This window comes from Doryrhamphus excisus, chromosome 1 (genome assembly GCF_030265055.1).
Source record: "Doryrhamphus excisus isolate RoL2022-K1 chromosome 1, RoL_Dexc_1.0, whole genome shotgun sequence".
Classification (NCBI taxonomy): Eukaryota; Metazoa; Chordata; class Actinopteri; order Syngnathiformes; family Syngnathidae; genus Doryrhamphus; species Doryrhamphus excisus.
This window is the reverse complement of record NC_080466.1, coordinates 11,724,210-11,749,960: the sequence shown is the minus strand read 5'-3', so window position 1 is coordinate 11,749,960 and position 25,751 is coordinate 11,724,210. Positions and strand designations below refer to the sequence as shown.

Below are 25,751 nucleotides of genomic sequence, written 5' to 3'. Positions count from 1 at the left end.
AGAACTCAGTTAATAGCTATCTGTTAAAAATGGATGATTATTATCTATTTGTGAGGGGAAACACCCAACTTTAATGGTAAACAGTTAAATACACCTCCAAGAGAACGCTGTAGCCATTAAGGTAGCACATGATCGCTATTTTTATTATCGGGTGCGCTATCTGGCAACAAAACCGGTGTCTTCATAAAGAAGCAGCATACAACAACGTTAGCACGATGTGTCCATTACTTACCGTATAATGCATTTCGCGTTATCTGGCCACCCATTTCTGTCTTCCTTCGAGCCGCTTATCGTGTATTACACCGATGCTGGTGACATGATTCCATCCAAAGGTAAGCAGAGTACCGCCTCTCCCCCCTCGGATAGATGCACTGTGGAGCTACACACCTCCTTCTTGTGAGCGTATAGCGACACCGCCATGACGACGGCTGCCCCCTCCCTTCATTCAGAGAGCACGCTCCCCGCCTTGAGTCCCACTCTCATTCTGTCACCCGTATTTACATAAACGGCGGAGGCACCATCTTTTAACACTGTCATTGCCAGCACCGTGACGCCATTGAGCCAACAGGGGCTCGTCGTCGGAATCCTTGTGTGTCGTTTTTGCTCGTCATAAAGTACTCCGTTTCTTTACTCATAATTCTATAAAATGGCATCAAAGCGCAATAATAATTGAGTCATACGATCGTAACTTTATAAAATGGCATTAAAGCGCAATAATTATTGACTCATACTAAAGCAAATCACCTGGGACAGAAAGTCATAGGCTACAGTGAAGTGCGACATGTGCAAGTCATGAACGAGTCGTTGAAAACTCCAGCCTCGCGGATATTTTACACACGAATGTACGATACGAAACGAAAATTCTACTTTCGCTGACTAACTCAGTGATTCCCAACAATGGCTCGAGTCTCACTGACTCACGGGCACTTCACGAAGACGAAGTTTGACATCCTGGCTGCTCATGCGCGAGTTATCGGAGTTATTGTCCGTTCATCCATTCGTTTTCTATGCCGCCTATCCTCATTAAGTTGTATTGTGCTTTAATTAAACAAAGAAATATGGCATCAGTTTCAAATAGATTTCCAAAATAGTGTGCTTCAATACAAATCAGTGAAAAGTAAATCAGACGTTTATAGAGTATAATTAACTAAATAAATAACGTGTCAGAAGTTTATACAATATATGTAATTAACTAAATAAATAACTAGTGTCCAAAATGTGATCAATGTCCAAACAGTCCAAACACGAAAATGTTCAGTGTCTTAAAAAAAAAAAATCTATATTTTAAAATATTGAGGTTAATTAGCTTGCCTACCCATTCCTGATAATGCTGGTAATATACTGGATGGAAATACTAAGAAAGGTTTCATGAACTCTGCCATCAGTTTTACTGTAAGCATACTGACAATGTTGTTCTCCCATATCGTTTTAAGAGCACGGCTGTTCTCAGCCGTCTGTCTAGTTCTGAAGTTAGCATTAAAAATAAAAAAAACTGGTCACACATTGTGTTTTTATTAAAGACGAGTAAATACAGTCTTCTATCAATTATTGTGGTACAGCGGTCTGTTCTGGGATTTTGGGATAAAGATTCATGCATTACATTGCATCATTGCAGTCAATTTTCGTTTGTTTGTTAGGGTTCCGAAGATCGATGTTAAGGTCCACACATTGGAAAATTACTTTTTAGTTAATTCATGTGATGGTGGCCTTAATCCAATCCTCAAACATCTATTTTAATACTTGACTGGAGTGCTCTGTACAGTATATACATTTTTGGGGTTTTTTTCTTCACAGGTTTCAACCATTGTACATTCTAGGGAGTTGACGTACGACGTACCACCTCATCAAAGTGTAGCCAGACAGCATAGGATGGTGGTGTGTAGAATGACCGTCATGGTGAGGAAGATGAAGAGGACCAAATGGTGGAAGCTGAAACAAGAAGAGCGTTGTAGGATTTTTAGACAGGAGTTGGGACAGGTTCTGGATGGTCAGGAGGTGCTTCTAGATGATTGGACAACTTACTTATTTTATTTTATTTTATTTTATTTTATTTTATTTCATTTCATTTCATTTTATTTTATTTTATTGTCAATATATGCTGACTAAAAGTAAGATTTAAAAAATACATTATAAAGACTTGTGCAGTTAGTTCAGTTCAAGTCCGATAACTTTTTGAACCCCAGTGGGTAATTCATGAACATAATTTCTGGAAACACATTCTTTTTACATAATGTTAGAATGGAAGACTTTTTGTCCATTCATCCAGAAGACTGGTCAGAGCTCACTGATGTTGGATCTGAGAGGAGGTTTGATGGCTCGCTCGCTGCCTCTGTTTGAGTTCAGCCCAAAGCTTCGATGGGCTTGAGGTCAGTGTTGGAGCAAGTTTGGTGCAAATTCCTGTGCTGTATTCTCTCTTTTTTTGTATTCTCAAAGTCTACTGAAGGTGAACATTCAAAGGAATATAAGGTGTCCAGTCCAATAGATTTATAAGAGGTATGTCTCTAAATTGGCCACAAGTCAGTCGAGTCAGGCGATGACATCCCTGCAAAAAGAGGCAAGCGAAGTACGGGAAGGGACACACAATTTTCGGGAGGAAACATCAGCCTGTGTTTACTGCCAACATGTCATGTAACCTTGCAGATGCACTCAGGAGGAAAGGCCTGAAGTAGAGTGTACTTCCTCGCCTGGCTTCGTGTTAGTGTCGTACATGAATGCTACACTTGGACATCCTTCCTTTTTCCAGTACATTTTGTTTCCTGTTTTAGAAATGCAGCAACTACTTTCTCTTCCTTAACCTTTATTCTACAGAGCCCCCTTTGCCCTGCAGTCCTCTATGCAATAGACAGAGACTCGTCTCTCAGACGTGGTGCATATAAGAGCATTACATAACTTAACACAGCTCATGGTTCACTGCACATCAACCGGATCAACCGGGACTGCTTACAGTATATGGTTTCATCATTTGTACAGTTTGACAAAGGTGGCTTGAGTAGATCACAGCTTCAATGTAACGACACAATACAAATAGCATGCCTAACTTTATCTGAAAGTTTGTATCATTTCACTAGATTAGATCAGATACAACTTTATTGAATAGAACAATAAAATAACAATAAAAACAGCTGTGAAAAAACTATGGAAAATATGTAGAGCAATAGCAAAATGTTTGCAAATTGTCCACTTAATACATTTTTCAACAATAGGCAAGAATTTTGAATGTACTGCCCCATTTTATATCCTTCTCCTGCCCTCCCTTTACTTGGTGAATTGTTGTACAATTTGAGGACGCGGCGGACTACTTTTATACCCACACAGGAAAATACCGAATGGAAATTATCTATTTATTTTCTACATTTTGCCCTAAAAAATGAATAACTGTATTTGTTTGTCCAGGAAATATCTTTAATTGTAAAGTACTTATTTATCAGAAAGCTACACAAATCTTCAACATCCAGCCACCCATTTTGTTTCCGCTTATCTGACTCCAGGCCGCAGGGGCAGCAGCTTCAGTAAGGAAATCCAGACTTCCGATCTCCGGCCACCTCTCCTATTTCCACCTGGTGAACACCAAGGCGCTCCCAGGCAAGCTGTAAGCATGTCTGAGGTTTACCGTGGTGCCTTCCCAGCAGGGTATGCCCAGAACACCTCACCAGGGAGTTGTCCAGGGTGCATTGGGACTAGATGCACAAGCCACCTCAATTTGCTCCTGGAGATGTGAAGGTCCTCCCAGATGACCGAGCTCCTTACCTTTTCGGGTAAGTCCAGCTACCCTACGGAGGAAACTCATTCCGGCGGCTTGGATCTGTAATCCTGCATTTTCAAAATCAATTCATTACAACTGAGGTTAAGTAGATATCACACTAATTTATTCGACACTTATTACACAGGGCTACATTGTTGGTGTTTCGTTCAGAAAGCTTAGCATATGTTGACTTATATTTGATTGGTTTTAGCATCTTTAATGTACAAAATGTGTCAAAATGGTCGCCCGCATCCGTCAGTTTTTCTTGGTGGAATAAACCTGCACACATCTGGTGTACATGAACCAAAGTAAAGTACCTTGTGACCCGTAAATGGTGATTCTATTATTAAACAAGCCAGGATTTCAATATTTAGTCATCGCACCAATTCTCGAAAATTATGCACAACCTCACAACTTCGGCAGTCAATTTATCCCTGAGCAGTGCTCAAGTGCGCATGTCAACTGTCTAACCAATTATATGTGTCCCTGGATGGCCCACCACATCCTCACTTTCTTGTTTACAATGACAGAGATGTAAACGTGTGAGGATAATCTCTTGTCCCTGATTTACCAACAAAAGTCACTGCTATAGGTCACTCTTAATGGTTTCCCAATGTTCACTAATGTTATGTTAGTGGGGGTAAAAACAACGCAAATCATCACAACTTTGCTGTAAATCTGGCATTTTGGGCTGCAATAATCACAAAATGCCTGCAAACCCAGGGACTGCATCATGATTGACAAGTATGACCGACCAATGATTGAATGAGTTGTGACTGGAATCCTGGCCAATCACGGTGAAGTCACAAATCAGAGGAGGGCAGGACTGAAATGGAGGGTGGAGAGTAGCATGGAGACAAGAACAAAGACAGAGATGCAGATCCAGCTGGTAGAGTGAATCTGTGTGTGCAGAGGGGCACCTTCAGGGGGAGAAAAGTGTTGATAATTTTAAGCACTCATGAGTGGCCTGAGGAAATAGTAGAACAAGAAAAAGCTCAATGTGATATTTTTTTCACAGAGCTCCAAACCTCTGGTAGCACCTATGTTTTTGTTGTGTTTTGACATTTTTTTTCACCACTCTAAATGGTAATGGTAATGGTTTAATTTAATTTGAACATGCATCCGATTACAATTGAGTGCATCACATAATCAGTTCACAGTTCCACATGTCCATAAGGAGTAGGAAGAAGCAAAGCTTATTAAATCCTACCCCTCCATCTGGTAATTTTACAATCAGTAGCTGTTACATTTGTTCACTTCCTGCTTTCCTAATATAATTCAGGTATAATTTTAATTTTAATTTTAATTTTAATTTTAATTTTAATTTTAATTTTAATTTTAATTTTAATTTTAATTTTAATTTTAATTTTAATTTTAATTTTAATTTTAATTTTAATTTTAATTTTAATTTTTAGTCATGTACCGAAGTACGAGGTGATATGACCATATAATGAATGAATGGGTACCATAGTAACTGTCAAAATAGTAATATATGTAGCACATCATGAATGGTTCAAATGACAATGTTGTTAATTGGGCTTAAGTAGTAATGTCCAGAGTTTATAGAATAAAACACATTTTCAATGCTTCTCAAACACAATATTACAATATATGACAATATTTTTTATTACGTAAATGTAACTTTCTCATGGAACTGTGCTATGTTGGCCTGGTTTTAATATCTATTGCACCAAACTGATAATAGACCACCTAAACACATCTCATCTCTCAATCTCCATACGTCCTCCCATTTTAGAGGACTCTCCCATTTTTGTTATTCCCACAAAGCAGCCATCAAGCTTTGCAGATCTGGTTGATGATTACCATGCACTCAAGTCCGAGCATGCAGACATGACCAAGGTTACCCCGGCAACCATAGCTTGAAGTGTCCATTAATTTTACTGAAATCAAATGTCTGGGAACAGTAGAGGAACAACAGATACAAGTCGACCAATCTGCAAAGCTAACAGGGCACCATGAATCTGGACTGCTGTGTTTTATGTTGAAGTGAAAGAGAATCTGCTAACAGATGCTAGGTAGAAGGGAGGTCAGAAGCGTGGGTTTCCTTGGGCTGGCATTGTCTGAGACTGCAGCTTTACACGTGTGTGCAAACAAAACCTCCTATTCACTGTAGTCCCAAGAGGCCCATCACTTGGCCATTTGCAATATGAGTAACAGGGGAACCACACACTCCAAGAAGCAGAAGAACAACTATGGAATGGATTGAGTAAGGACCTCAAACAATGCACAACGATGAGCCAATTCAAGAAACAATACAAGCAGTTGATGTTTGCTAAATACAAGGATGAAGAGTCTTGAACCAGTCATGATGTGCTATATATATCACTATATTGACACTTACTATGGTACCCATTATGTCATTATATGGTCATATCACCTCGTACTTCGGTACGTGACAAAAGAATAAAAAATAAATAAAAAATAAATAAAATAAAGTTTAAAAAAAATAGAGACATACCTCTTATAAATCCATTGGACTGGACACCTGATATTCCTTTGAATGTTCACCTTCGCTAGACTTTTTGGACAATTTCATGCCTCCAACTTTGAGAATACAAAAAAAGAGAGAATACAGCACAGGAATTTGCACCAAACTTGCACCAACACTGACCTCAAGCCCATCGAAGCTTTGGGCTGAACTCAAACAGAGGCAGCGAGCGAGCCATCAGACCTCCTCTCAGGTCCAACATCAGTGAGCGCTGACCATTCTTCTGGATGAATGGACAAAAAGTCTTCCATTCTAACATTATGTAAAAAGAATGTCAAGTGTTTCCAGAAATTATGTTCATGAATTACCCACTGGGGTTAAAAAAATTATCGGACTTGAACTGAGCTAACTGCAGAAGTCTTCATAATGTATTTTTTAAATCTTACTTTTAGTCAGCATATATTGACAAAAAAATAAAAATAAAATAAAATAAAATAAAAAAAAATAAAATAAAAAACTTTTTTTTTAATTAAACTTTAAATTATATTAGAAAAGCATGAAGTGAACAAATGTAACAGTTACTGATTGTAAAAGTACCAGATGGAGGGGTAGGATCCAGCAGTGCAAAATGTAATGTCTTGCAATTTTTACATTTTACAGAAGATGTTTGTCCCTGCAACAAAGTTGGAATAAATCTGCTGTTTTTAGCTGTGATGGTAAAATACACCTTTTCAAACTGAGGTGAAAAATAGCCCCCTGCCCCACAGAGGTAAAAATTGGAAACAAAGAACAAAAGAAAGCTCATATGAAGTAGGGATCATTTGCACAGCAAGTGTTGGAGTAATGATGGTCTGCTCCTTTCATGAGTCCGGCCATGCTGAAAATCCCCTTCTGTCTATTCTCAGACATGCACTCAGCAGGCATTCCGGATAACTACACACTCAGATATTAGGAAAGGTGAACGTGAGTTGGAGGGCGTAAGGTCTTTTGTGTAATGTAACTTTCAGAAAAGTTTGAGACGGAGAGGTGGGGAGCTCATAATTCGATATTTCACTATGCATTATCTGTGACCTGCTCAGTCGTGGGCTGGATTGTTGCGAAGAATTGCCTTATTGTCTCTGCGGGAACTTAAAATACCATTTCCATGTTTGGCGCATTGCTGCAAAATGTGCTGGTGAGGAATGATGGGCTTAAGAGAGAGTTCACTGGCAACATTTATTCATCAATGTGTGCTGGTAGTTATTGAGCCATGTTAAAGTATTCACATTCACTTAACATGTATGAAGAATGCAAAACGATTACCATATTTTCCGGACTATAAGTCACACTTTTTTTCTTAGGTTGGCTGTTCCTGCGACTTATACTCCAGAGCAACTTATAAATGAAAAAAACTGTTTATGTTACATAAACACTGGACACCTTTTCTGTTCATGTTTATTTTTTGTGTAGCTGAATAACCATTGTGTTAGCATATCTTACACCTATTCAGCTTGTTCTCTATTCTTTTATTGTCAGATCTAGAACCTTCCAATAGGACGTAATGTCTGTTTTGGTCAAGTAGTTTGTAAAATTAATTACCCACAAAAAATGCAACTTATACTCCAGTGCGACTTATGTATGTTTTTTTTCCTACCTAGTTATGCATCTTTGGCCTTATACTCCGGAGCGACTTATAGTCCAGAAATATGGTGAAATAAACAAATATGAGAGAGAAAAAAAATACATCTAAAATAAAAATGATTTAAGACATGGTTCAAGAAACAATACAAGCAGTTGATGTTTGCTAAATACAAGGATGAAGAGTCTTGAACCAGTCATGATGTGCTATATACATATCACTATATTGACAGTTACTATGGTACCCATTATGTCATTGTATGGTCATATCACCTCGTACTTCAATACATGACAAAAAAAAACAAATAAAATAATAAAAATTAATAAAATAATAAATTAAAATTAAAATTAAAATGTGTTTTATTCTATAAACTCTATAAACTCTTGACATTACTACTTAAGCCCAATTAACAACATTGTAATTTGAACCATTCATGATGTGCTATATATATTACTATTTTGACAGTTACTATGGTACCCATTCATTCATTATATGGTCATATCACCTCGTACTTCGGTACATGACTAAAAATTAAAATTAAAATTAAAATTAAAATTAAAATTAAAATTAAAATTAAAATTAAAATTAAAATTAAAATTAAAATTAAAATTAAAATTAAAATTAAAATTAAAATTAAAATTAAAATTAAAATTAAAATTAAAATTAAAATTAAAATTAAAATTAAAATTAAAATTAATTATATTAGGAAAGCAGGAGGTGAACAAATGTTACTGATTGTAAAAGTACCAGATGGAGGGGTAGGATTTAATAAGATTTGCTTCTTCTTACTCCCTTTGGACATGTGGAATTGTGAACTGATTATGTGATGCACTCAATTGTAATCTGATGCATGTTCAAATTAAATTAAACCATTACCATTTAGAGTGGTGAAAAAAATGTCAAAACACAACAAAAACATAGGTGCTACCAGAGGTTTGCACTCAATTGTAATCTGATGCATGTTCAAATGAAATAAAAATAAAAATTATCATTACTATTTAGTCAAAAAAAGAGCTGGCTCCAGCAGGGATGGGCATCTTAATTTCCACATGAGAAACTTTTGTATATAACTTATTGTGGATGGCTGGCCAGTCACCATTGATGCACTACGCTGCTAATGGGGATGTGACGACCTCAGATAAGTGGTATAAAATGGATGGATGGATCATGATCATGCAGTGCAAAAAATGGCAAGAGTCCATTGGTCCCCAAAACTGCACAACAACAAGAAATGTCTCTCTTACCCAGGACAACAGTTTGAAGGACACATCCACAGCATTGTTCTCTTCTCAGATACATTACACGTGGTTGTGATTTCTCCAACTACTAAAGTGCAATTCTGATCATGATGGGATGTTTATTGTTCATTGTCCTGCATTAATATGAGACAGCTGCAACACGGGGAGATTTATTTACATGGACTTTCAGCTCCGTCAGCCAGTGATTTCAATATTTCCAAATCCCACATTCTGTGAATCAGGATTGCATCCATCTTGGCAACCACTGGCTCATGTCAAAGTTGGCCAAAGCAAACGTCCAAGCACTCAGACACTTTGTACATCAAATGAAAATAGTTCTTGAGTGTCGTCACAGGATCTGGCATGGTCAGTGTCAGAATGAATGTGTTAACTTGAATGAAAATTTAGACCGTATCCAGAAAAGAATTACTGCAAGTAGAGCATTAGAACAGCTCACCGGTGAAAAAGAAAACATTGGCAACTGTTGAATGCATTACTCACTCACAAACCAATCAACACACTGGTATGCTGTACTGGAGCAATGTCGCAGTCAATGAGAAACTCAGCTGTTGTATACCTGAACAATATTAGGTTAGATTTTAAATCATAAGAGTTGTTGCACTGACAGAGGTCGTAGTGTTGACGGTTAGTGTAGCGGTGTACTTTCAATTTCCATTCAGGAGAATGTGCCCTATGATTGACTAGTGGCCGCTACAGGTTGTACTGTATTCTTAGTACTGTATTCTATTCTTGTGGAATTGGCCAAACGTGGAATCTCCTTTTTGAAGTGACACAATGTGAATGAAATGCTGTCATCGTGAGGAGAAGAAACGTTCATGTGCGGAAGCATCACATTTTAGTCCCCTCCTGGACGAAACATGTCAAAACGGCAGCCTAAAACAACAGAAAAAGTTGGCAGACAAAACTTAGAAACTCTTCTATTACGGAATAGAAAACTAGCTGTGTTAACTTAGTTTAGCAGAGCATGCTAGTGCGACTGTGTGTTGTCTTTTAGTGTTGGACAGATATTTTTGTTGTTAAACATAGATAACCTGTATTATTTTTACATTATTACAGCACTCTATACATGAGATAACACTATAGTCACCTTTACACTCATTCATTCATTCATTCTCTACCGCTGATCCTCACAAGGGTCGCAGGGGAACTGGAGCCTATCCCAGCTGTCTTAGGACAAGAGGCGGGGTACACCCTTGACTGGTGGCCAGCCAATCACAGGGCACATATAGACAAACAACCATTCACACTCACATTCATACCTATGGACAATTTGGAGTGGCTAATTAACCTAGCATGTTTTTGGAATGTGGGAGGAAACCAGAGTACCCGGAGAAAACCCACGCATGCACGGGGAGAACATGCAAACTCCACACAGAGATGGCCGAGGGTGGAATTGAAGCCGTGAGGTCTGCGCGCTAACCACTCGGCCGCTGTGCAGCCCACTTTACAAAAACAATATACACTACATATGCGGTCGCACGGTGAATGAGTGGTTAGCATGTTGGCCACACAGTCGGGAAATCGGGAAGATCTGAGTTCAAATCTCCGCTTGGGCATCTCTGTGTGGCGTTTTCTCTGGGGACTCCGGTTTCCTGTCACCTTCCAAAAAACATGCAAATTGTCCATAGGTATGAATGTGAGTGTGAATGGTTGTTTGTCTATATGTGCCCCGCCATTGGCTGGCGACCAGTCCAGGGTGCATAAAGTCAGGTGGGATAGGCTCCAGCATACCCCCGCAACCTCAGTGATAAGGGCCATAAAAAATGAATGGATGGAAATACTACATATCACGCCAATACATCATGTCTTACCTTTTTATTATTCGAAACTTTTTTCAATTATTATTCAATTTTTAGGTTTGAAAATGCTGAATTTGGGCTAAAAATATGTCAAATGTATGCAAATATGCATATTTTTGGACTAAAAAAATAGGCCGTCTTGAACAAGCAAACAATGTATTAATTTATTAATAAAGTGAAGCTGAAAAAGTGTGAAATGGTCAGGGATTATTGTATTTAATGAGAAAAACATAATGGTTTAGTGTTGTAACTATTTCTTCTTACCCCACGTTTTTTTGCTCAATTTTTCAACATTGTTTTTTTTTCTTGTTGTTGTCTTGTTTTATTGTATTTTTAAATATGCCGCAGGCCAACAAAAAACGAGCTGCCGACTGCAAATGCCCTCCAGCCCGCACTTTCCTGCTTTGCACTCAGGTTTTTCCTTTTAATCTAACTCATTGCTAGAAATCATAAGAATGTTATGAATATCAGACATGAATATCTCTGCCTCCAAGGGATCCAACTGTGACATAAAAGGCAAGGAAACTTTATTTGCAGAGCGCAATTCATACCTATGGTAATTCAAAAAGTTTTACAGAAGAAAAGGATAAAATCACTTCATAAAATCATTCCACAAACATAAAATAGTTCTAAAATCATAAAACATTTAATCAAATAAAACATTAAAAATGAATAAAACCGAAGAGTGCAGACAATATTTTTAGTTGCCTTGATAACTTACTTCGTCCACCGTGTATGTGTATGACGTGATCTTGTTAGCTGGATGTTAGCATGTCTAAACATAATGAAGGTGTTTTTACCCACTTTTTTGTCTCTCCTACAAGCTTGTGCCTTAGTCCTACAGAATTTTTTACATCATACACAAATCATACGTCTAGAAGTGTTTAGATTCTGTTCCACAGATGGCGGTAATGCACATGAAAGCTGCTTGCCAACTGCGAATAAACAACAGAAGAAGCAAAACACCACGAAGAAGAACGCAGTCTGACAACTTTCCGCGGGTGCAAGATACCTCAATCGGATTCGGGAAAGGAATGTTCCACTCTTGTGAATCCGATTATATGTTCATTCGGATTGGTATTTTTCTTTCGGAATGAGGTGTATACAAAGGTTCAATTCTTTCTGTTTGAGCAAATAAACCAAATGCAATTGGAATATTTGGGTCCATGTATACATGGCTACTGGCTCATACACAGGTTCGCTCCTCCACACTCTCCTGTAAACGTCCTTTCACCAAACAAGCGTGGCAACAGATGGTTAAGGCGGGATAAAAACTCCCCAAATAAATATGTAATCCTCTCCGCACATGGGCTGTCGTACAAGGCAGAGATTATCCCGTTAGCAACATCATGGTAGCTCTGCACAGCAGGCTGAAAGAGCGACCCTTCCTTGTCTGAGGTAGAGGCCAGTGTGGTCACAGGGTTACTGAAGATAGGAGTTTAGGAATCTGGAACAGGCAACAAATTCTATTTTCTATTTTCAAATTCTATTCATCACTGAATACGGTCATCGGCATGCATCTGTGCAATGTCAGACTCCAGGGTGTCACACACACATCTAGAGAGACACAAACACGTCACAGTTGGGTCATTAGCAAACAGCTAGCAGTGAGGTCATCTGGCCCTCAATCAGCCATCATCTCCTGCTGATAATGCACTTTGGAAGCCATCACCATGGGAACTGCAGCCCTGTTATGGGTGGTTGTCAGGGAAACCTGGCTGAATAATGGCCCTTTTTCTCTTTCCGTCTGACTCACTTGTTCTGTACTGTGTTCCTGCGATGTGAAAATAGCTGTGTGTACAGTGTTCAGGAGGAGGATGTGAAAGGGCAAACTGCACATTGTACATGCACAGTGATCCAGACGTGAGAGCAGGGGGCTTAATTTCTACATAACATACATATTGGGTGTGGTTATTGTTATTATTTATTGTAATGTGGTCTTCCTGCACTTTAAACTTTCATAAAAAAATATAAAAAACAAAACATATATATAAAAATTAAAATAATAAAAAATATAAATATAAATATAAATTATAAAAAAAAAATACAAAAGTAAACTATTTGACCAGATTTGCATCTGGTCCGTTTATTATAAAATGGTAATGGTAATGGTTACCATTACCATTACCCATAATTTGGGTATGAGTAGTAAGCTGATACATACTCAACATTTCTGGCGAATGCAGTATGCATCTGGGAACTTCTCGCATACTCAAAAATTGCATACTGCCAGTGTAGACACACTGCATACTCAAAGAGTTAGTATGAGTAGTAGGTAAGTATGCAGCTTCGAACACAGCCTCACACATGTTGTCAGTGGAAGAGTTCCTTATTGTTCCTTTTACTTCCTGTTCTGGCCAGTACTTCCTGTGGTAGCTATTGTCTCATCAATGTAAAATTTCTGACATCATGTGACCAGTGTGGAATACTACATTTTATCATGTCTTTGTATGCGTCTTCTGAATGCCTTCCTGCTGTTTTATAATACCTCCTGTCGTTATAAAACTAAATTAAAATCTAAATTGCTTCTATTTGGTTTTTCCTTCTGGTTCTTTGGACCACTTTGCTATTGGAGAAGTATTCAACAAAAAATAGCATTAATAAATAAGAGCTATGCATTTGGTTACAATGCTGGACTCTATCATCAATGAGAAAGATCAAAGAAGAGCTCAGAGTGCAAGTACACAGTCAATATAGCATTTACTGCTAGTTACTGCGCCCCTCCAAGTAAACATAAACATTAGGTTTGTGTAGAAGTGAAAACAAACAAACTATTGTGAGTCTCCCAGCATTTTTCCATCAGTCGTATGTAAGTGTCAACTCTGATGGTGCTACTGTATGTGCTTATGTCATCCCTCACCACATTTAATGTAATGTTACATATGGTCTAAATGATTAAAATACAAATATAAAGCATTCAGAAGACACATTCAGTAACATTGTGATGGTTGCAGGAAGTACTGTCCAGAACAGAGTTTATGTCTTATTTTCTGTTATTATGTCTATTATATTGGATAATAGGAGTGTAAAGTGACAACACCACTAATGTGGTGTTGTCATGGCGAGAGGGCTCTAATGTTAACCATATTTAGAAGGTCATGAATAGGTTTTTATGCTCTAAATACAAAAATATTGTCTTTATGAATAATGAATCCTACTTTAGCGAGTAGACCTCACAGCTAGGAGACCAGGGTTCAATCCCACCCTCAGCCATCTCTGTGTGGAGTTTGCATGTTCTCCCTGTGCATGCGTGGGTTTTCTCCGGGTACTCCGGTTTCCTCCCACATTCACATTCCAAAAACATACTAGGTTAATTAGCGAATGGTTGTTTGTCTATATGTGCCCTGTGATTGGCTGGCCACCAGTCCAGGGTGCACCCCGCCTCTCGCCCGAAGACAGCCGGGATAGACTCCAGCACCCCCCTGCTACCCTCGTGACGATAAGCGGTAGAAAATGAATGAATGAATGAAAATGAATGAATGAATGAATGAATGAATATCAGCACACACATAGCAACCGTCATCCAGCCTGCTTAAATTGGCAAGAGGAGCTGTTCTTCAGCACCACCAGACTGCGCTGTAGGCAAGCAACAGCAGCAAAAAGACAATGTTAATGGGAGTATGACGCATCAGTATGACACGCATCAAGTACTGTAAGTTTGATACTCACCTTGCTGACAACTTGGCTGACAACTGTGAAGTCTTTGAGCGCATGGAAGTTGTGTAAATGTTGATATCCTTGATACACTGACGCCCATGACAAGATGAGGATAGGTAATTCCCGAAGGATTCCTTGAATGACTCGTTGTTCGATACTGCTGTCTATGTGACTACAAGGCTGTTGCTTCCAAAAAAAAATAACAGACATTCAGGCCTTTGCTGTCACATTTGAACACTGATAAATAGGTATACATGGATTCACTTTACAATACAGTAGTACACAGAAGCAGGCAGGAGCTGCACATGGGCGTGGTAGGATGACAATCTGGCAACAGGTCTGAGGAATGGCAGGCCTTAAATAGTCCAGATGAGATTGCTTGCAGGTGTGTGATTAGCCCTTCCCTGCCTACATGAAAGATAGATGGCAGCAAAGCAGCTCCACATCACATGACAGGTGAAAGGTTTCACGGCCGTGCGGGGAATCGGAATACCAATATGAATAGAATACGTATTTTTACACACAGAGCTCTGTTCCCCTTTCATCGTGAGGCAGTCGGGCACACTTGTAATGTTGAGTGTTAGGCTGGAATTGTTACCTAGTTTAATTAATTTTTATTCGTGTGCCATTGATGACAACTGGGAACAGGGTTTATGCATTTTGTAGAACTCCCAACTTGTGTAAACAAACAAACTACCCACTTCCTGCTGTACAGTCTACTGCTGTGATTCCCAAAGTGTGGGCCGCGGCCCCCCGGTGGGCCGTGGTGGTACTGCAGGTGGGTCATGAGAGGTCATTAAAAATATGATTCACTTTTGCAAATATTATTTTTTAAATTATTTTTATTGTAAAATATTTATTGCACGATTTAAAATATATATATTTACAGTCCTAAGTAATTACCTATTGAGTGTTATTGACCTGTCAAAAATATTTTAGGAACCTTATACAGTTTATGATTGGAACGTAGTTCTCTGGTCATCATGCCAGTCTTGGATGCAGTTATGAAAAGTATGAGAATTAATTCTGTCTTGTGTGGACACCTCAGATTAAAAGTTTGGGCTTCCTTTATCCCCCTGCTTTCATTTTGATCCTGAATCTTATTATTATTTCCCTAGATCACCTGCTCATTGAGAAAAAAACATTAATAATATGCCCTATACATACTTGCGTAGGTAATAAATAAATACATTTTTGACCAAAAACCCACAGATTTGTGTGCCTGTTCATAATTTAGCTGACAGAATACTATTTTTACTTTGTTTTAGGGCTCATTTTGATCTCGATGACACACCTGACACTGCACTCCAAATATAAATGCATTACCATTAAAAATGTACACGCCCCAGATATACTTTCTGATAAGTACCTGGATGACCCTCACTATCAAAAAAAGTGGAATGACTCATCATGACATGCCATCATCTTCTAGCTTAACAGATATTTCATATTTAACTTAATGGAAAGACTACATATTTGCCAACATCGAAACCGAACGTCACATACCAACTCTTGCACTGACATACGTAAGTATGATTTCATGATCGGCCTGCAACCATCAGGTTGGGAGGCAACCAATCTTAGTCCGTTTCTTAGAAGCCAGCAATTACTGGAAGTGGTTTGCATCCACGGTGAACAATTTCCTCTGAGATGTCAGCGATGACCTGACCTTTAACCCCTGGCCGCTCACTCCCGTCAAGAAAAAGAACAGTTGAGTCCATCCCGGCGTCACGCATGTGTGCAATGCGTGCCACGCTTGTGCCAGGGAGATACGGATGAGCAGGAATAACAGATCTGACGCTGGCTTGCTATCACAGATGAAAGATACACACTATTCTCTCATCTCACAAAGTGTGTGTGGCTGAGGAAGAGCGCTGGCAGCAGAAGAAGAACTACCAAGTCCTGGGAGTCCAGCTTTGCTGTTTCAGGTGCAGCTTGCTGCTTTTCCAGCCCTGAGCGAGACAGGAACTGAATGATATTTGACCTTTCAAAAAAAAAAAAAAAAAAAAAAAAAAAAAGGGAAGAGAATTCTACCGTTATCCGTCTTGGGAGGAAATCCCAACACGCATTTATCAAAAAGCCTCCATGGGATGAATCCACATTCAGTACTGCAGCGGTATTTTAAGTACAGCCATAAAACTGCAGCTATTTATGAAATGATTCACGTTTATCGGCATTTAACTGTCCTGCACAATCCCTGCCTGTCTTATTGCACCATATCCCGCCTAATCTGTCCATTGTCTCGTTTTATTGCACTCACTTTGGATGAATGACAAGAGGCGGGTCTCTCGAGTGTCATTTTGACACATTCGGAATGAAGCACGGTGAATGATTGAACGATCACACTGTCCTCCTGTGGACAGGCTGCGATAAATAATGTGCTACGCATGTGACCACAAGAGGGCAGTGTTTAGACACAAAATAACATCACCCTTATTGACAAACACATAACGGCCTTCTTTCCAACACCAAGACATTGGTGATTACTTTGCCTGGAAAGTGTCTGATTAACTTTGCAAGTGAGTAAGATTCATCCCCCCTGAACGGTTATTGAACACAAAATCTTTGGATCACTGTGAGATACCTTGTACTGACATGAGAAAATCGTTTTCTTTTTACATCAACATGCTGAACTACAAAGAATCCTCTCTCAGATGAGATATATAGATGAGGTTTTAACCAAAATAATAATTTAAAAAATCATACAGGTGGTCAGATAAATGCAAATATCAATAGTATCTATTGTCTAGTAGCGGTATTGAATCTATACCAGCAAATTTTTTCACTGTTTTCTCTGGGGTTTTTTTGTTATTGTTGTGTGGATATTGTTATATTAATATATATTTTGCTCTATTTATATTCATTCATTCATTCATTCATTTTCTACCGCTTATCGTCACGAGGGTCACGGGGGTGCTGGAGCCTATCCCAGCTGTCTTCAGGCGAGAGGCGGGGTACATCCTGGACTGGTGGCCAGCCAATCACAGGGCACATATAGACAAACAACCATTCACACTCACATTCATACCTATGGACAATTTGGAGTCGCCAATTAACCTAGCATGTTTTTGGAATGTGGGAGGAAACCGGAGTACCCGGAGAAAACCCACACATGCACGGGGAGAACATGCAAACTCCACACAGAGATGGCCGAGGGTGGAATTGAACTCGGGTCTCCTAGCTCTGAGGTCTGCGCGCTAACCACTCGACTGCCGTGCATTTATTCTATATATTTATATATATTTATTAAAACCAGGGAATATGTTGTTGGGCACAGGATGGAAACAAGGATTTGAATAATATTTTTCGATTTGTACTGTTGATTTAGTTTTATGATAAACATGTTCAGCCGCACCGTGGATGAGTGGTTAGAATGTTGGCCACATAGTCAGGAGATCTGCTTGGGCATCTCTGTGCGTGGTTGTTAGGTTCATTGGTTGTTTGTCTATATGTGCCCTGCCTGCCATTGGCTGGCGACCGGTCCTGGGTGTACACTGGTATACATCAGCTGGGATAGGCTCCAGCATACCCCCTGCAACCCTAGTGAGGAGCAGCATAGAAGAAGAATGGATATATTGGTTCAATTTAAATAGTTTTATTTATGTATACTTTTTGCAAATACATCATCCTATGTTTATCCTGATTAGACTCATGATCACCACATTAGAGGCAAAATCACAATATTAGTGCATTGAATTGTATTTTCTGTATGATAAGAAACATAAAACAATTTTCTTAAGTAAAAATTAGCACATTTCCCAATCAAAAACAGGACAGAAACCTAACATTATGCTCTTCTCTTCTATAAATATAGACGAGAAGAGCATATATGCCACTACGATACGATGCTAGATATTTATTTTTGTTTTGCCTCTACTTTCTACACCATCCTTATCCTCTTTGACCTCACTGCAGCTTTCAACACCATCAGTCACTCCATCCTCCTCCCTCGCCTTTCATCCACCCCCAACATCACTAGAACTGCACTCCGCCGGATTCAATCATACCTCACTGACCATCATCAATTCATACACATCAACCACTGCTCCTCCTCCACGATGTCCCCCAGGGGTCGATGCTTGGTCCCTTCCTGTTCATCCTGGATTTGCTTCCCCTCTGCTCTACATATTCACCGAATCCATCACTGCCTCCACGCACACCACATTAACCTCGCCAGAATAAAATCATGGATGAAACTTAACTTTCTCAAATAAACTGTGACAAATCTGACCTCATCATAATTGGTGCAAAATTTTCTTGGCCACACAGTCAGGAGATGGGGAAGACCTGGGTTCGATTCTCCTCTTGGGCATCTCTGTGTGGAGTTTGCATGTTCTCCCTGTGCATGCGTGGGTTTACTCCGGGGACTCCGGTTTCCTCCCACAATCCAAAAACTTGCTAGGTTAATTACCGTATTTTCCGGACTGTAAGTCGCTCCAGAGTACAAGTTGCACAAGGCCAAAAATGCATAATTCGGCAGAAATAAACATACATAAGTCACACTGGAGTATAAGTCGCATTTTGCATTTTTCTTATTTTACAAACTACTTGATCAAAACAGACATTACGTCATCTTGGAAGGGAATTTCTAACAATAAAAGAATAGAGAACAGGCTGAATAGGTGTAAGATATGCTAACACAATGGTTATTCAGCTACACAAAAAATAATCATGGACAGAAAAGGTGTCCAGTGTTTGTGTAACATGAATAGTTTTTTTTATTTATAAGTCGCAGGAACAGCCAAACTATGAAAAAAAGTGAGACTTATAGTCCGGAAAATACGGTAATTGGAGACTCCAAATTGTCCATAGGTATGAATGTGAGTGTGAATGGTTGTTTGTCTATATATGCCCTGTGATTGGCTGGCCACCAGTCCTGGGTGTAAACCCGCCTGTCGCCCAAAGTCAGCTGGGATAGGCTCCAGCATACCCCCGCTACCCCATAGAAAATGGATGGATGGTCCAAAATCTCTCATAAATACAGCCAACAACTTTTCCCACTCCCCTTACTCCCTCACCTCAAAATTTTGGTCTTTCCCTTGACAGCACCCTCTTCCTTTGAACACCACATCAGCCGGTTAACCCAAACTGCCTTTTTTCAACCAAAAAACATCACGCTTTTGTCATCACCAGACTTGTTTACTGTAACAGCATTTTCTACGGACTTTCAGGCAAAACTCTCAATAAAAGTCAGTATATTTAGAACTCTTACTTACCGATTATCGTTCTGATCACCCCTGTCCTTCAAAAACTAATACCGTATGCAATTTAAAATCCTGCTTATGTTGCACTAAAACTAATGTTGGTCTTGTTTTGCCGTATTGCTGCTTGTATTGTGGTTAAAACATGCTGCAAAAACTCCACCCATTTTCTATACCGCTGGTCCTCATTTGGGTCCCGGGTAACCTGGAGCCTATCCATATGCCGCAAAATACAAATCATGTAATAATTTATATTTTTGGTTCACCCAATCACCGTATCGAGATATTATTGTTATCATGAGCCATGCATTGGAAATCGTATCGTGAGGTTACCTGAGATTCCCAACCCTACTCCCAATATTTCAGCCTCACTCAAATTAAATTGCGTTTTAGACCCTAGTGCTACTGTAAGTCAAAAGGGATAGGCTCCAGCACCTCTGGCCCGTTGTATGGGATACGCACTACAGGAAATAAATATTATGATGACAGTCAGAGCAAGGAAACAACAAGCAGATTGTGCTCCTACCTTTTTGGTCAGGGAAGCTACGAAACCTCCCTCCCTCCATTGGATAAATATAACTCATACTCTTTTATAGCTATGTGTTATTCAGTGGAGCCCGTAGTCATCTGAGTCCATCTCTGGCTGGTAGAAAAACATAATGACCTGATTCTCCAGCCTGCGGCAAAATCGGCACCACTTTCTTCAGGAAGACAAACCACCCTTATATTGAAAAGAGGAACAAAACAGTCACTTTAAAATGATTATTTAAATCAACTTTGTGAAGTCAGATCGCACAAATGTTGGATGGAGGATCTGGTTCCAGTTCTAGTTGACCTTTAAGGTGTCAAGGCCATCCACATTGACTTATGTTGGGTCGTGGCCAAGAGCAGGCGCCTGGCAGACTTCTGTCTTCGGCAGCCGAATCTGGTTCTCGGGACAAGGATTGTCATCTGTCTGGTGGGAACGGAGACTGACCATGTGGCAGAGGTACTCAGACTTTGGTTTTGGGGACATGTGTCCTGACAGTTGGTTGGAGCTGAAGTGTTGGTCGAAGATCGGGATGTCTGGGCTTTCATGGACCTCGATAAGCGGAAGAAAATGGATGGATACCTCTCCCAAGTGTGAGGCAGAATCAGAAAAGTGAAAGTGAAAGTGAAAATGAAAATGAAAATGAAAATGAAAGTGAAAGTGAAAGTGAAAGTGAAAGTGAAAGTGAAAGTGAAATGAAATTATACACCATCAAACATGCCGACTAACATCGACGCATGCTTGGTCTAAGCCTTTGGACTGTTGCGGCCATCACAGAAGACAAAGATGGCATCCTTGAACATGTGAAAGGATCTGCTCCTATGAAATTGACAGTGATAACTAAGCAGCATATGGTCTAATTCTTGTTAAAGTAAGGACTGTTTTGATTAATTTTTGTATTTAATCTTTTGATTACTGTATTTTAGATGTTCTTCATGTGTTCTGTGTACAGCATAGGTGACTTAGGTGTCAATTTAGGTGTCATTTACGTATATAAAATATGTGTCTATAATGTATTTCATATGGTGTATCTTTACGATAGACCAGCACCATCACTCACCTTGCATGTTCTCAAAAGACCTTTTCAGTGTTATTTTGATGACTCATCATATGAGCGTCCTACTGAACGTCTGTCTGACTGGAGACAGGATCTTGACACTTTTACAGTGTCAAATTAACACACAAACCCCATATCGACACTTTAAAATGCCCTTATTATGAACCACGGTCCAATTATGATGAATGAAAAGTCAGAGGGACGAGTGTCTACTCACCTGGTTCCTGTGTGGGCCGTCTGATGCCTTGATGGATGACCTAAGAATAGGCTGCCATGTTAATACGTCTCCTGGAGATGATGGATGCTTGCCTGCGATCCAACAGGGAGGTCAAGAGCCACAATATACTGCACAGTGACTGAGGGAGAACATGAAATAGCCATTGGGATGCTTGTGCTTTCTCAAACAACATGCTCTCATGTGTTCTATGTGGTTTTATGATGTTTTACCTTCCTCCCCTTCTGTTTGGATAAGATTTGATATATATATATATATATATATATACTTGTGTAGTGGTTCCCTTCCTCGATTCATTTGTTGATAATTTTTGACAGTTTTTTTATCTGGAGTTTCCATCTTGCATTCGCGCCATCTTTGTTCTGAAGCAGGGACACTGCACGGATTGAAAGATATTGGACTGAAAGATAAGGTGTTTGGCTCTCTGGTTGGGGTTGACGAATACACAACCGTTTCACAACACCAACGTAGGCTTCCTATGTTCATTTGTTATTGGATTATGAATTAGTGGTTCATATTTTGGCCACCACGTGTGTGCGTGGGTGTTCTTCAGGTTCTCCTGGAGATAATGTGGAAGGAAGCTGGAGCACATGTAACAGAGTTAAAAATGCACTTTATTACTTTGTCTAAATGTGTGAATTTACTGTCATTTAGTAATTGTTATGTGAATTTTATATCAGTGAGTTATTTATTTTTCTTAGCCTACTTTCTCAATTTTATTGCTTTCCTTGTATTATGCCTTATTTCATCCTGTCACTTCTGTTCCTCCCCGGGCTTCCGTAGTTGCCTTCAGCTCCGGTAGTACTTCCTCTCTTTGCCACACAACGTGCTTGGCATCGATGAGGGTAAGTTGAGTGAAAGAGCTGCAGACATAATGTGTTGTGTCGATCGATGTATATTGCTTGTATGTCAATACGTTTGTGATGTCAGGTAGTTTTATGTTCTTTTGACCGTGGGTTTGAGTTAAAAGGGCCTCTTCATTTGCACATTTGGCGGGATTTGTGTTGCACGCCGTGTTTCGTGTTACAATGTGTAATCTATGTTCCGTATGTGTAGGGTGCAGAAGTGAACATAAAGACAACTTTTGTTTCATTCTTTTGTCCTTCAGGTATGTGTTTTTCATTTTTGTACTCATAATGGTTTTTGTACGTCACGTGTCTTTAATCACTCCTTCCCTCTCTCTCCCCCACTCGGTTACTTATGTTGGCCACTAGTTAGCAGTGTTGGTATCGTCCATACAAATTGTTAGAACAACATGTGATACATTGTAAATGTGATACCTGTCTTTTGTTTGTCATCATTAATGAGTACTTCCTCTCTTTGCCACACAACGTGCTTGGCATCAATGATGAAAAGAAAGACAACTTTTGTTTCATTCTTTTGTCCTTCAGAGACCTAGTAAGGCCGTTACACACGCTCCCCACAGAGATATCCAATGGAGATTTGAACCCGGATTTCTTGACTGTGTGGTCAACATGCTAACCACATGCTTATTTTACAAACTACTTGACCAAAACAGACATTACGTCCTCTTGGAAGACAAGTTTGAACGATAAAAGAATAAAGAACATGCTGAATAGGTGTAAGACATGCTAACACAATGGCTATTCAGCTACACAAAAAATAAACATGAACAGAAAAGATGTCCAGTGTTTATGCGACATAAACAGTTTTATTTATAGGACGCTCTGGAGTATAAGTCGCAGGAACAGCCAACCTATGAAAAAAAGTGATCCTAGCAGCTATGTTGTCCGAAGCTCTTTGTCCCAAATGGATAATGTTACCAGTGCCGAGTGCAGTTCAATAACAATCAGATGGCATCCTCAAAGGCATCACATCCTTCAATTCCACAAAAAGGTCTTTTGGAATTTGCATTAGAGTTTTATTCTCAAGTTTTATTCTCTGATGACAAAAAAAAATAACTTTGTCGGCCCCGGTGGCTTCCAAAGCGACTGGCCTGGTGCCTTCATCATCTGGGGTAATAGTTGGCAAGGGACATGTCATTAAAAATAAATAATAAATAAATTGGACATCAGTTCCAGAGAGTGGATGCCCTCCGTAAAGCCACTGGTTATTTTGATGTAAGTTGGCTGTGCTTTGAATTTGTTTTTGTTTTTTTCAGGGTATTTAATTTATTTGCCCCTGCGGCACTAGTTAAGGATGAGCAACATAAAAATATGGATGGATGGATTTATTTGACATCATATTTTAACCTCTTTGTGGTAACGTTTCAGTATAATAATTATCACTACAATCTTTGCAACGAAATTTGTGTATCCTTTGGTACCGTACGTTTATTTAACCATTTCCGTGGGTGCCATCCTCCCTTTGTTAACCTTCTAGTGCGTATCCGACTATCTCCACGAAAAGTGGCTTTTATGTACCATCTACCACACTTGGCTGAAGTGGCCGATGTGCCGCATTTATGGTTTTGGTCTAATGTTTATGTGATGAAGATCCCAGCTCTTTAACGGCATGATCACTGCGGATTGTAAATGAGAAAACATTATGCAGCACTACAGCTGTGAATAGAACAAACACTAGAACAATGTTGAATATATTTTTTTTGTTGTCTTCTAAATTGTTCTGTAGTACAAAATAGAGTCACTGGCAAAGATGACTCGATCAACCCCTCTTGTAGGCCACCCAGGCTTTCATGTGTATCAATGCTATGTACTGTACATCACTGAAGGACCAATCATTTCTCCTCTCAAAAAGACATCCTAATTGCTTTCCACCACACTTAGTGTGATGAGAACATACAAGAGTGTTTTCATAACACAGATCATTGCTGTGTCGTGCTAAAAAGCAGTGGCGTTGCATTTGGTACCCATGGGGACTTGATCAGTCGGAATATTTCTTGGCAGACACAGATGGCGATTGTTGTGAAAAAACGAATGATAATAATATATATTGCCATACATTGTCATTTACTCTAAGATTGAAGATACCGGTCCCTTGTGCCAAGTACTTAAAGAACAAACTCTTACAATTATGGTCATAATAATAGCAGTGTGTTTAAAAAGGTGAATAAACCTCAAAATTCTTCAAATTAATTTTATTCTAATGCACAAAATGCATTAGGGACACTGCACATTCTCTTCAAAGCCAGAAAATTAGAAAAAGTCATTGAATTTGATGATCTTTTACAGAAAGTCAAGAAATATAATGTTAAAAAAAATAGCAGTATAATGGTAATGGTTTTATTTCATTTGAAAGCAAAGCTTATTAAATCCTACCCCTCCATCTGGTTCTTTTACAATCAGTAACTGTTACATTTGTTCACTTCCTGCTTTCCTAATATAATTTAAGTTTTTACTTTTTTTAACTTTATTTTATGGCGGCACGGCGGTCTAGTGGTTAGCGCGCAGACCTCACAGCTAGGAGACCAGGGTTCAATTCCACCCTCGGCCAGCTCTGTGTGGAGTTTGCATGTTCTCCCCGTGATTGCGTGGGTTTTCTCCGGGTACTCATTCCAAAAACATGCTAGGTTAATTGGCGACTCCAAATTGTCCATAGGTATGAATGTGAGTGTGAATGGTTGTTTGTCTATATGTGCCCTGTGATTGGCTGGCCACCAGTCCAGGGTGTACCCCGCCTCTCGCCCAAAGACAGCTGGGATAGGCTCCAGCACCCCCGCGACCCTTGTGAGGAAAAAGCGGTAGAAAATGAATGAATGAATGAACTTTATTTTATAATTTTTTAAAATTTTTATAATTTCATAATTTTTATTAATACTTTTTTTTGTCATGTACCAAAGTACAAGGTGATATGACCACACAATGACATAACTGTCTATTGTGATATATATACATAGCACATCACAGTGTTGACATCTTTATGTACAAACTCAAAAATGTACTGTATAAACTAAGAAATGCTTGAAGATTCAACTTTCCTGAGAATCATAAACTAATATTTAGTGGCATAACCACGGTTTCTGATAACTGCTTCACATCTGTGCTGCATGGAGTCTACCAACGTCTGGCACCGATCAACAGATATTGCAGCCCAGTACAATTGTACTACGTTCCGCAATTCCTCAGCATTTCTTGGTTTTGCCTCATGAATGGCATTTGTTGACAGGAGATTGGAATATTTCTTTCCATGGCTACCACTGTTTTCGGAAAAGTCATTGGGAAAGATTCCATTCAGAAAGAGAAAAACTCCTCATATAAACGTGGCTACTGTTGCAACATCTACAA

The 25,751-nt window shown here is 39.2% G+C and overlaps 1 protein-coding gene across 1 annotated transcript in view; it reads right to left on the bottom strand.

The window, feature by feature from the left end:
- neurl1aa (neuralized E3 ubiquitin protein ligase 1Aa) overlaps window positions 1-794 on the bottom strand; it is a 34,138-nt gene extending 33,344 nt beyond the window's left edge. The window contains exon 1 of the mRNA XM_058046598.1: window positions 233-794. Coding sequence (XP_057902581.1) covers window positions 233-266 — 34 coding nt within the window. The 5' untranslated portion in view covers window positions 267-794. The remainder of the gene's footprint in view (window positions 1-232) is intronic.
- Window positions 795-25,751: the final 24,957 nt, after the last annotated feature.